Source organism: Varanus komodoensis, unplaced genomic scaffold (assembly GCF_004798865.1).
Source record: "Varanus komodoensis strain SLA01 unplaced genomic scaffold, ASM479886v1 scaffold1, whole genome shotgun sequence".
NCBI lineage: Eukaryota > Metazoa > Chordata > Lepidosauria > Squamata > Varanidae > Varanus > Varanus komodoensis.
The window spans coordinates 56,687,034-56,700,128 of NW_025335268.1; the positions used below are offsets into that span (position 1 = coordinate 56,687,034).

At 39.5% G+C, this 13,095-nt stretch overlaps 1 protein-coding gene across 1 annotated transcript in view; it reads right to left on the reverse strand.

Annotated features, from left to right (window-relative positions):
- The window catches only part of SLC16A10 (solute carrier family 16 member 10), a 55,207-nt gene that overhangs the window by 18,804 nt on the left and 23,308 nt on the right, over positions 1-13,095 (reverse strand). The window contains exons 2-3 of the mRNA XM_044426366.1: positions 3,057-3,201; positions 483-915 (exon numbers count right to left, since the gene is read on the reverse strand). Coding sequence (XP_044282301.1) covers positions 483-915; positions 3,057-3,201 — 578 coding nt within the window. The remainder of the gene's footprint in view (positions 1-482; positions 916-3,056; positions 3,202-13,095) is intronic.

Sequence of the window (13,095 nt, forward strand, 5' to 3'; positions counted from 1 at the left end):
CTCACATAATGTCTGTTTCTGCTTTGGATTTTCTTCAATTAAAATTGGGGCAGGCAACCTTTTTGGGCCATTGGTACTCTAGGCAATCTAAGAAACCAACCTGGGCCTCACCACAATATGGCTGCCATCAAAAGTGTAGCAGAGGACAAGTATCCAGCCCCAAACTCCTAGGCACAAGGTAGAATTGGGTTTGAGTCCCAACAAACAGTACAGCTCCTTTGAATGCACAGTTTTCAGCATGAACAGAAATCTATTTCACAGCCACACTAACCACTGGTTCAAAAAAAAAAAAAATTAATGAAAGGGATAAAACATCAGGAAAGGTGTCTGGAAGCACCCTGATTATCATAGGCACAACATGCCTAAGCCTGAATTAGACTATCAAGGGGAAATGTTTAGTACTTTAAAAATATGCATCAGTTCAATATATTTAGTTACATGGAAAATAAAATCTAAAAATAAGAAAAAAACATGATACTTACTAGGTGAACATAAGGTATAAAGTATCCAAATAAGGCAGTTCCGATCCCCAAAGTCCATATTCGATAACCCATAACTTTGAAAATGGAGAAGTCGAAAATTGTTTTTGCAGGAGGACATTTGAACTTGCCTTTTCCTTCACTTCTGTTGGCATTAGAAATGAGAGGCTTATAAGTAAAGCCAGCCAGGAAGAGAATAAACACAAAAATACACAGGACCCGGAAAGTGTTATATAGGCCAACTGAGGCAATCAAGGCATTTAAAAGAAAAGGAAGTGTTACAGTGAACAAGCTACTGCCAGCAGTGACAATGCCATTCACCAGTCCCAGGCGTTTCTTGAAATAATGTGCCAAAATGACCAAGGATGGCTGATAGGCAAATGAACAACCACAACCAAATAGGATTCCATAAGTGAAGTAGAGAGGTTCAAGTGATCTATAACAAACAGAAAAAGGCTGTCAATCATAATGTTATGCACATCTTATTTTATTTATATAAATATAAACTTATATTTGTATACATAAATATTACTTGTATAAATATAAGTAAATATCTTTATACTATCTTTGGCCCTAGCAAGAGCCCCCAAGGCAGTTTACAACTTGTGACATTAAAACTTGAATTAGTCAGTTCATAAGTAAAAACTAGCAGTTCCTAATTTTCAAATGTATAATAAGCCCTGGCTTTAATCAAACCTGAATATTTTCATAATTCATAACTAAAATGATTACATGTTACTTTATATTTTCTGTGTCTACACTGTCTGCATGGTTGGCATGAATAAGCAAGCAAATTCTGCCATTTCTGTGTACTCTCTGTAGTTTGTTGCTATAATCTCATCTTTCTAAAAAGTAAATGACTACACCATCTGCTAATGGCTGCTTTGGTTTTCCAGCTAAAAATATCCCATAACTGACCATGCATAAACCTCATCTGTAAGGTCATTTTCATTCACATGCTGCCTTTTGGACTCACTCACAGCCCAAATCCAGTGCTAAGTCACATACAGAAATTTCACACTCCATAGACCTACATGTTGCCACACATACATTTCACTTTTACCACAGGAAAACATTGTTTGACCATACCAGATTGACTTTTAAATAGGGTAGTGTGCCCCTCTTCTCCTGGTAAACTAATTCTACAAATTTCCATAAATTTGCCTTAGTATATTTCTAAATAATTTGAACTTGAAAGGTGCAAATATCTATTTAAACTTTGCTAGTATCTATCATACATATAATCATAACAAACATTTCAAGAGTTGTCACCTAACAATATACCAATTTCACAATAACTGCTTTATTTCTCAAGAGCAACCATATTTTATCTAATCCTTAAAGAGCAAGTTACTCTTGCCACAGCTTATCATAGAAGTTCAGGAAACATTTCATTTGCAGTTGCTGATTTCCAAGCTTTCTATTTGCTTTACTAAGTTCCTGGAAATATGAAACATCGCCTATGCCAAAAATACAGATGTGACTAGGCTCCAAACATTATTACTCTAGGTGCATCCAGGCTTACAGAATTTGACTCCTTGACCTTCCACATTTCCCAAGCCATTCACAACTCACTTTTAGCATTCCCTTAGTTTCAAAGGAGGCCTACCATGTGGCATAGGAAAAACAATCCATTGTTAACACCCACCCCCCATCTAAATCTTCCTTGGGTACACAAAACTAGTTGCCCATTTCTCTGAATTCTAGGAGCCCTGTGATTATTATCAGGAGTAAGTTATAACTATAAATTCTACAAATCTGGTAGAATTCTATAAATAGCATAGTGGTTAACTAACATAATTACAGTTGTATAAATTATTAGGGAAGCAGTAGGAATGAAGAAATCTCTGAGTAGGGCAAATATACAGCAAAAATAATTAAATAGCTTGGAAAGACATATTAGTACGTATTCATTCTAGCAAACCTTAAAAACAGATTCCAAGACAACTATATTGGGTGAAGCAAATGATATCAATAACCTGGAATGAGACCAGTGAATGTGTGTGGTCTGAAAAACCAGGCACAACTGGGGGAAGATTCCAGAGATACAGACTGAAAAACCTCATGGGCTAGATGATACCTAGCCCTGCCTTTCAGGTTTGTTGTAGAGAGTACTAAGATTATGTATGTGAAGTGCTTTCAACATTTACCTATATTAATTACTTCTGTTCCATTTAGACAGTATTTATGAGACAGATGTAAATGCCCAAGATATTTAAAATACAATTTATCCATTTAAATGCTACCCTGAGAATACTGTTTTCTTCTGAACATAATTGAAAATACATCACAAATCAATAGTTTAAATCTTGAAGGCTATCTTTCAAATGTATTGCAATTCAGATAAGGAAGTCATTACATAATACTAGAGAGGCAACAAATGTAAGAAGACAAGGATTGCAATTCACTTGTTGTATTTGCGCTTGTATAGTAATTTGCAGTAACCTCAAGTACTTTAAGGATACATGATCTGGGTCCTTGGGAGATCATGAGATAGTTATCCAAAATGGCCCAGAATGTGATGCACTGCCAATGGTACCTTCCAACAAAGAAGTCAAAGAAAAATTGTATTCTTACCTTACAAATGAGCTTGCAAGAAGCCCAACTAAAGCCACTGCTGCTCCAACAACAGCTACTTTTCGGCAGCTGAATATGTTGGTAAATACACTGACTATGGGCGAACAGAAGAAGATCATTCCCATGGACAGGGAATTCACTAATGCTGTAGAAAAGATAAAGCATAAAAAAGTTTAAGCATATAAAAGAGTAAACATAAAGAAGGTTCAGCATATGAAGGCATATTTTATTGCATGATGTAATACCATATAGTGGAATTGTTACTCTAGTTTAAGAGAACTTAGAAAATCTATTGAGACATTTAAACTACTAACCAGCAACATGTTGTATCATCAGTTTGAAAAACATAAGATAGACCTCAAATGAAACATTGCATTAAATAGTTGTGTAACTCCTATTTTGTTGTGCAAATGAAATGGGAAGACTTATTCAATCCAACTGCATTTTATGAAAAAGGAGTTACATGACAAAAGGAAAATTATCTGGAAATTGTGTAGCTATATGTTTGAAAGATCAATGCTATTTTAAGAATCTGAGACTCTGACCTAGAGATATAAAACTCACAATCATGCCCAAAAATATTAGACATAAATGGAAGCTGAAAAGGGAAATGCAAGTATTCATTTAAATAAATGAATGTATTTATTATTTATAAACTGTTTTTAACTTATTAAGCAAAATCTATCAGGACAGCATTTCGTAAATTTCATTGTTATGACAGTAAGCCAGCATATTTGGTATAATCATAGAGGCAAAGGAATTGAAGTAACTTTGAGGAAACCAAGACGATAGCAATTTTCCTATTTGTATATGGCAACCAAGAATGGGAAAAAATGACTAAAGCAAAGAAAGGCAGAAATAAAATAAACACATTTCCGAATGTCAAGGCCTGAATCACACATAACAACCAAGGTTGCAAACTCTACAGGGAGGTTTAACTATGGGTACTTAACCACAAACAAGCTAAAGCCCAACAAAAATGGGATCTTTTCTTTGGTATTTTATGGTTAACAACCTCTAGTTTATTCGTTTGTTTATTTAAAATTTTTGAATACCATCCACTACCAAATGGTGCAGTCCCTTGGAGAGCAACCCTGACTGCTCTTTAGAAGGCCAGATACTGAAGATGAAACTCAAATACTTTGGCCACCTAAGGAGAAGGAAGGACTACCTGGAGAAAAGTCTAATGCTGGGAACAATAGATGGCAAAAAAAGAAGGGGACGGCAGAGAATAAGGTGGCTAGATGGACTCACTGAAGCAGTTGGTGTGAGCTTAAGTGGACTCCGGGGGATGGTGGAGGACAGGAAAGCCTGGAGGAATGTTGTCCATGGGGTCGCAATGGGTCGGACACGACTTTGCGACTAACAACAACCACCAAATGGTTTCGAGAGGGTCTTACAATAAAACAAAGTGGAGCACAGCTTCCATTCTATATAATAAAAACCCATTTAAAATTTCATTTAAAATCTCAATCAAAACCTTAAAATACTGGGAAAATAAAAAGGTTTCATCCTGGCACCAAAAAGAATAAAGTGTTGGCACCAGGCAAACCTCTCTGGGGAGTATATTCTATAACTAGGGCACCACCACGGAGAATGCCCTTCTCTGGGTAGCAACCCTCCTAGTTTCCTTCTCCTGGAGAAGACCTGCAACCCAGATCTTAAGGGGCGGGCAGGCACATAGGAAGGAGATGCTCCTTCAGATATCCAGGTCCTAAGCTGTTTAAGGACATCACCAGTACCTTAAATTGGGCCTAAACTTCAATTGGTAGCCAGTGAAAATGGTAAAGGACCAGCATTGTATATGCATATCTGCTGGTCCCTGTTAACACCCTGGCTGCTCTGTTTTGAACCAACTGAAGTATTTGGACCGTCTTCAAGAGCAGCCCCATGTAGAGCACATTACAATAGTCCAATTGGGAAGTTACCAGAACATGGGTCACGGTTGCTAGGTTCTGCTCATCCAGATAATGGCGCAGTTGATGAAGCAACTGAAGCTGAAGGAAAGCACTCCTTGCCACAGTGGCCACCTGGAACTCCAGGGACAGCTCTGGGTCGAGGACCATTCCGAAACTGCACACACTGTCCTTTAGAAGGAGTGCAACCCCATCCAGAACAGGGCTAAAACCACTTATCTGGAAGGCTGAACTGCCTAACAATAGGACCTCCATCTTGTCTGGATTAAGCCTCAGTTTACTGGCCCCCATCCAACCCATCACCCTGGCCAGACACTTGTTAAGGACAGTCACTGCCTCATCTGGATTAGATGTAAAAGAGAGGTAGATCCGGGATGTCATCAGTGTACTGATGTGCAGCCCAAACCCCCGCATGACCTCTCCCAGCATGCTCTTTAACATGTAGATGTTAAAGAGCATGGGAGATAAAATGGAACCTTGCGGAACTCCATGGAGAAACTGCCATGGCACAGAGCCACAATCCTCCAGCACCACCTTCTGCAATCGGCCAGCCAAGTAGAAGTGGAACCACTCAGCCAGTCTATCCAGAAGGACACCATGGTCAATGGTATTGAAAGCAGCAGAACCGACAGGGACACACTCCCTCTGTCCCTCTCCACTGTACAGTGAAAACAAGGGGATTTCAGTCCCATAGCCAGGCCTGAAAACAGACTGGAATGGGTCCAGATGGTCAGTTTCCTCCAAGAAATCCTGGAGCTGCTTGGCCACCACCTGCTCGAGCACCTTGCCCAAGAAAGGGATGTTAGCCACCGGTCTATAGTGGGTGGCCAACTCTGGGTCCAGGTTCGCCCTCTTCAGGATGGACTGCATCACCACCTTCTTCAAAGGGGTGGGGACCCAACCCGACCCTCCCTCAGAGAAGTGTTAACAACCACCTGGACCCAGGTATAAATCCCATCCTTGGCTTTGTAATGAGTAGTCATAAAGGGCAAGGGTCGAGTAAACAAGTGGTGGGTTTGACTTGTCCAAGCACCTTGTCCACATCCTCAGGGCACAACAATTGAAACTCATCCAATAAAGATGGACCAGATGGTGCTCTGGACACTTCCTGTTCTAGGACCACATCAACTGTAGAGCTCAGCTTGTGGCAAATCTGAGCAATTTATTCCTGAAGTACTGGACAAAGTCATCACAGTGAGCCAATGAAGATACAATAAGGTCAGTTTTTGGTCCAGAGTGTAACAGGCCCTGCACCACCCGAAAAAGCTCAGCTAGATGGCATTGTGAAGATGCAATGGAAATGGAGAAGAATTCCTTCTTCGCCACCCTCACCACCATAGCCTAGGCTCAATAATGAGCTCTAAGCAGTGTTCAGCTGGATTTGGCACAGGATTTCCTCCACCTATGGTCTAGTCGTCTCCCAGCCTGCTTCATCGCCTGTAACTCAGGCATGTAACAGGGTGCCATGTGGGCTCTGCATGGCAGAAGAGGACCATGTTGATCAGCTGGGTCATGTCTCCATTCCATAAATCAACCAGGGCATTGACAGGAGTGCCAGCCCTGTCAACCAGAAATTCCCCCATAGCCCTCAGGAATCCATCAGGATTCATAAGACTCCAGAGGCGGGCCATTTTAATAGGCCTTATGGAGGGTAAAACTGGCCCCGAGTTTAAACCTCACAAGGAGGTGATCTGACCATGACAAAGGGGTTAACATCAGATCCCTCACTTCCAGATCACTATCTTCCTGCCCCATTGAAAAGACCAGGCCCAGAGTGTGACCGCTTTTGTGTGTTGGGCCAGTGATGTCTTGAGACAGCCCCATGGATGTCATAGTGGCCAAGAAGTCCTGAGCTGCCCCGGTCAGAACAGCCTCGGCATGGAAGTTGAAGTTCTCCAGGACCAACATCTTGGGGATCCTCAACACCAGGTGTGAGACAATCTCCATCAGCTCCGGCAAGGAGTCCATTGGGCAAAAGGGTGCATGGTACACCAGCAGAATCCCCAATCTGTTTTGATCACCCAACACCATGTACAAACACTTGAGACCAGGACTTGAAGGGATAGGAAGCCCCGTGAAAGAGACTGAATCTCTGCAGTTTAACCATAGTGCAGGGTTTGCATGTGATAACAAGCTATGATTCAACAGCAACACTCAATTTAATGAGAACCCATATTCCTTTATACTTTGAACTGTCCTTACAAGTGAACCTGGTCTAAGTAAGAAGGTGAGGCTCATGTCAAAGAAATAGAAATGCACGTGCCTTTGCTCAATCATGAGCAAGAATGAGTTTACATACAAAAACCATTAAAAATCCATGATTGCCTTTATTTTAAAAGTGGTAAGCTTTAAAATGTAGTTAATATTACATTCAACAGTATATAAAAATTGGTGCTGTGGAAGGAGACATGTAAGAATAAGTACAGAAAAGTATCTAGTAGATCAGTATCTTCAAGATATGGGATAGAACAAGGCTAATGCTCTGTGGGTTATATAATGACCTCAAAGAACTAATGAAGAAAGAAAATTCAGCATCGAAGGACAGGACTTTCACCATTTCTTTATCAAAAAAACAAAACTCAACTAGATAATGTAATCCTCCTCATTACACTAGCTATATAAATTGGTTTTTTTTAATTACTTAGTCACTTCCACTAGAGTTCCTTGATTCAACACAGAGAATGCAGAATTCAACCCCTCACAGTTTAACAAAATGAAACAAAACTTTCATTCCTGAAAATAAAAGGAAAAGTAAGGCTCTACTGTTCTTCACACAATATTAAATTTCAGAGTCTTCTGGGAAAGGTATAGCATATCCTTCAAGCACCATTATAACTTTTCGCAGGTTATCTGTTTATGAGTCAAGCCTATGCTAACAAATCATTTCTAGAGATTCAAGTTCATTATTCTAATCTTTACAACTGTACATTAAACTGAAATGTTTATCACTAGAGTGAAGGACACAGTTCAGTTTTCAATAATTTAAATCATTGTATGAAAAATGAATCCAGTTATAGGACCAGTTTGAGCAGCATAAGCAATATACAGAGGAGATGGAGTGTACACACATGCATCCAATGCTATTATTAAAAAAATGCAAATGAATTTATCATTGGCAGCCAGCATCTCAATACTGCCCATGAGCAGAGGCTCTAATCACAACACAATCTGCATGTGTGTGTGTATACATGCCTGTACACACTCCTTCCAGCAATGGGAGCTGCTGTACCAAACAGAGCAAGAGAAATTTCAGCTCTACACAAAGCTCTGTCCTATACATACATGTTCTTTCTTTCAATTAGATCCACATGCATTCAAGTCCTCTTCTCTCTGCAAAAGATAATATATATTTTGCCATATTGTCTTCATTGCTCCCTAGTAATAACTTTTTTTCATACACAAACTCAACAACTTTCTTCTATCTTTTAAAAGTGTGATGACTCTTTCCTTGTTCCTTGCCCCAAGCAGAGGACTTACTGGACACCCTGGTTTCCACCTTCTGTGTACACACAAAAACTCATGTCTCTACCATTTCAGTTAACTTCTCACTGCTCTCCTTTAGAGGCTTGATTTGGTACAGAATTCCTTTCATTTTGTGGTTTCTTTGTGTACATACAAGGTTGATTGTCTGTCTGTAAGCATTTACAACCCAAATAGATTATGGGAAGTAGATCCTTCAAAGCATGAAAAGCACCTATTTCTCTGTCTTCATCACTCATGTGAGTGCTTGTTCACACACACTGAAAATTCTCCTAACCTTTTAAAAACCTTTCTCCCTCATTTTTGCAGGGGAAGAGAACTGCAAATGAAGAAAGTAACAGTGCTACATGAAAATGGGGTCTATTTCACCTTACTTTCCAGAAAGTCTTAGAAGATAATGTATATGCCATAAACCTTACAGAACAATCAGCTGTTTAATTAAAACCAGGGAGCAGCTGGTGATAGGATTAACTGTGCCACCTATTTCAATGAGCCTGCAAATATATTTGAACACCCACAAAGTGTTTGACAAACTAATCCAGTTCATGAACTGATCTGATGAGGATTGGACTCTTACCACAGCATCCCAACACACCCCATCACACTTTTTACTTCCTTGGCATTGCTTGTATACAGGTAAAATCCATAACTAGCACCCCACTAGGGTCTAGATGCTTTGCAAGCATACACAGCAATGCACACTAGAAAGTGTGTTGTGAATCCTGCATCTGCGTCCTAGATCTTAGGGCCAGTTCACCTCTGGAAACCTCAATGTCCACCACTACCCAGTGTGGATTTGTTTCTGAAACAATTATGTCAGCTGAGGAAATGTCCGTGTGTGCCTAGTATAGGCCCTTGAAAAGGCTGAACTTTTTAATCTTCCATGATATACCAATTTAGTATATCACCTATCACACATGGCAAAGGGAGAAAATGCACAGTGTTGCAAGGCAAAACCATTGCCACTGCCAGCACTACCTTGCTAGGGTCAGGCCTAGAGGTGTGATTATCCATCTCAGTACCCGACCCTCTTCTTTTAATCAAACTTCTTCTCATGCTGGGCCCTCAATTAAGAAGCAAACAGAAAGAGGAAGTCCACAAACTTTCACATTCACTGTAGTTCTCTTGTGCAACTGTTAACCTTCTTTTGCAGCACAAAGGCTGCATGTCAAATGTGCAGAAGAGAGATAATGCCCAAGAAGTGTTCACACAGGGCTGGCTTCTAATAAGCACCCATGCGGAGGACTTCACAGGCATGCTTGTGGGAATTCAGGAGAGGGACTTCTGGTGGCCTCTCCAAGGCTGTAGCACACACTCCCCAGGGAGGCCTGATTGGTGCCATCCCTCTTGTGCTTTCACAGGAAGTAAAAGTCTTTCCATTTCAGCAGACCTTTGGGATTATTCTAGATTTGTAAGACTGAATTGGACTTGTTCCACCATACATATTATTAGCATTTTTAATTTTTGTAATACTTTTTAATATTCAACAGATTTAATAATATTTTAACTGTTGAATATTTCTACTTATATTTAATTGTACACATTTTTAATGTAAACCACCATGAATCTAGGTACTGGGAATAGGCAGAATACAAATATTGTAATACTATTATATTAAACACATTAAGAGTAACATATAATTGATTATATTAAAATATTATTATAAATTATAATAGTAGCTTATTTAGGCTTTTATTAATTTCGCACCTATTCCCAGTGATTGGAATTCACTGGCTTGAAGGTTGTTGCTCCATGTCCTGTTTGTTGATAGTCTTTACCAGAGAATGAATTAAAATGTTAATTCATATTTCTAATTCCTAAAGCATTATTGCAAGTATCTAAGATATACTCATGATGTTTTATTGCAACATTTCATTTATATGCCTGTTCTCTTTCATCTTGTACTCATCCCCCCGCATTTCCTATCCAGCTCCCTTCAGCATACAGGAAACAAGAGGAAATTAAATGTTTCAACACACAGCTTGAATACAAACATTTTAACATCCAAACCAGTGTGGCTTTGCTTGAACAGTTGTTTTGTTAATTGTGCAAATATCCAAACAGAAAATATTTAAGGTGCAACTCTTAAGCATACATACTAGAAAGTAGCTTGCTAAATAAGAACAAGTTTGATATGAAAGCCTTCCAACAGAACTATCCCTAACACTCTGTGTTCTTCCTGACAACTTTGGAAAGCTACTAAGTTGTTACTTATTAACTTAACTTCTGCCTTTCCAGAAACAAGCTGTTATTTCAGAGTTGTGTTCTAATAACAGGTACAAGTGTACCTTACAGAACCAATGAGCTCTTTATGGGAGGGTATTTATGTAATTAAAAATAAAATTCCTTCTGGTCATATCCCGTCTCTAATCCAAAACAGTTAATACAAATAGTATCAACATTTTCTTTAACAAGTGCCTTATTTTGTGTAATATGTCCTGTGATAGTGACAGAGCTGTACTTGGGCCAGTCATTGACTCTCAGCTTAACCTACCTCACAGTTTTGTTGTGAGAATAAAATAGAGCAGAATTATTTACCACCTTAGGTTCCTTTCAGGAAAAAGTGAGATTTAAATATAATAAATAACCCCAAAAGTGAATCACAGCAGAAATGCCATCACAATTTACTTTTGGCTTGTTTAAAGCTAAGCAAAGGTAGAAGAAGGGGAGCATAGAGAGATCAAAGGACAGAGAAGAAACCCTTTTGTGAAACTTTCTTGCCTGAGTGCTTTGGTCCTACAGCAAATAATTTAAAATTTTCCTGGAAGCAAAAATGACAAGACTGAAGTTGTTGTACTTCAGGCACTTTTCACAAGATGCAGGAGAGAAGACAAAAATGCTACAGAAATTTGATGTGTTCAATATTTGCACTTACTCTGTAAACATATCCTCCACCATTTCACAGATGAAAGCAAGAATATCAACTTTATAATGCATGTTTTGTAGCTCTGCTCCTAAGTCACAGTCACAAATTAGAATTCTCTGTTTGGACAACACATGTAAAATCCTTTGTTTACGGGTGGAACTGCCAGGGAGAAGCATAGCAAGAGTGAATAGGCTGCACACACCAGCAGAAAACCCATTCTCTGGAATCCTGGCTTACTGTGCCGTGCAAACCAGTTGAATAGGCTGCTTCACACAACAGCCTACAGTAGAAGCGTCATATGTTTTCAACTTCAATGAATCTGACTTAACAAAATAGCTTAATGACAATTAGCAGCAAGTAATCAGTCTTACAATATGTAAATTTTGTTTTACGTGGCAAATAAACAACAGGGATGCTATGTGTAGTAATTGAAGTTAATCCTATATAGAGTAGACCCATTGAAAAGAGAGGGATTTAAGTGAATTAGGACTAATTTAAGTCTTTCAATAGATATACTCTATGTGCAACTAACACATAGAGTAACACTGGATACTATCCTGTGTGTAGTAGTATCTATATCAACTATGCAGTTTAAAGTAGAGGTACACTGTGGGCCTCCAGATGTCATTGGATTCCAACACCCTTCATCCATGGTCATTTGCCATTCTAGGAGTTGGAGTCCAATATTATTTTTGGCCGCAAGTTGCTTCCTTACTTTACCACTCCCTATAGAGCAATCAAAAGCTCCTTTCTTATTCTAAAAGGACATCTTCCTTACAGTTTTTCCCTATGGACCTCAGCAGTCTTATTCTGATTAGTACACTGTGGTTTTGAGGATTCCAGAAGTGCTTCATGTTTCACAGCTTTTCTCCTACCTTGATAGGAGCTTATCTCCTACCTTATCTCCTACCGCCCCGAGGCTTTGGCGAATGGGGCGGCATAAAAATGTCTTAATAAATAAATAAATAAATAAATAAGTCCATCAGGTAAAACTCTCAAGATTACTCAAAGCACCTCTTGAAAGATCTCACCCACAGCAGACTTATCCATACCAAAGGTGGTACTCAGGGGAAGGTAGCCAATGTTGAAAACATGTTTGTACAGGGTGACTGTGAGGTAGTTCCTTAGTTCAGTTGAACATTTTACCACCATGTCTTCCTGTTGGATGACCTGACTGGTTTTGGAAGCAATGGTCTCAAAGCTGGCTCTGAATACGTAGAAGACAGTGCAAAACTGAGCATCATCTCAAGCATGCATGTCCAACATAGAAATCCATACCACCTCTTCATGAAGAAGAGTCCAGTGCCAGGGCATGCATCTGCACTTAGTTCCTTAGTTACAAAAGAAGTAATTGTAGCACTTCTCTCTCAGTCCAAACTGGCAGACATTTTCATCAGTAGTTGGCTGCAGAAGGAACAGCCATCAGGCATAGTGTCCCTGCTAAGATGTTCTGCTTCCCCCCACCCCACCCCACAGGCAGCTTACAAGGTGGAATCAGGGCATCCAGCCAGAAACCCCCTTTTCCTAACATGGGTAGAATCCTGGAATACATCTCTGAATTTTTTTTTCTGTTCACTGTGTAAACTGTGAATGCAGAAGCTTCTCCTTTAATGCTAAAATGAGGGGAGCAAAGCAGGTCACCAAAGAAATAGGAGGTGAGAAGTAGCAGAACTCACCACATAGGAAAAGTATTGTATATAGTGCTAGTGCATATTATACAGTAAACACACTGCACCTTGAAGTGGCAGGAGATACGCATATGCAATAGCCATTGCAG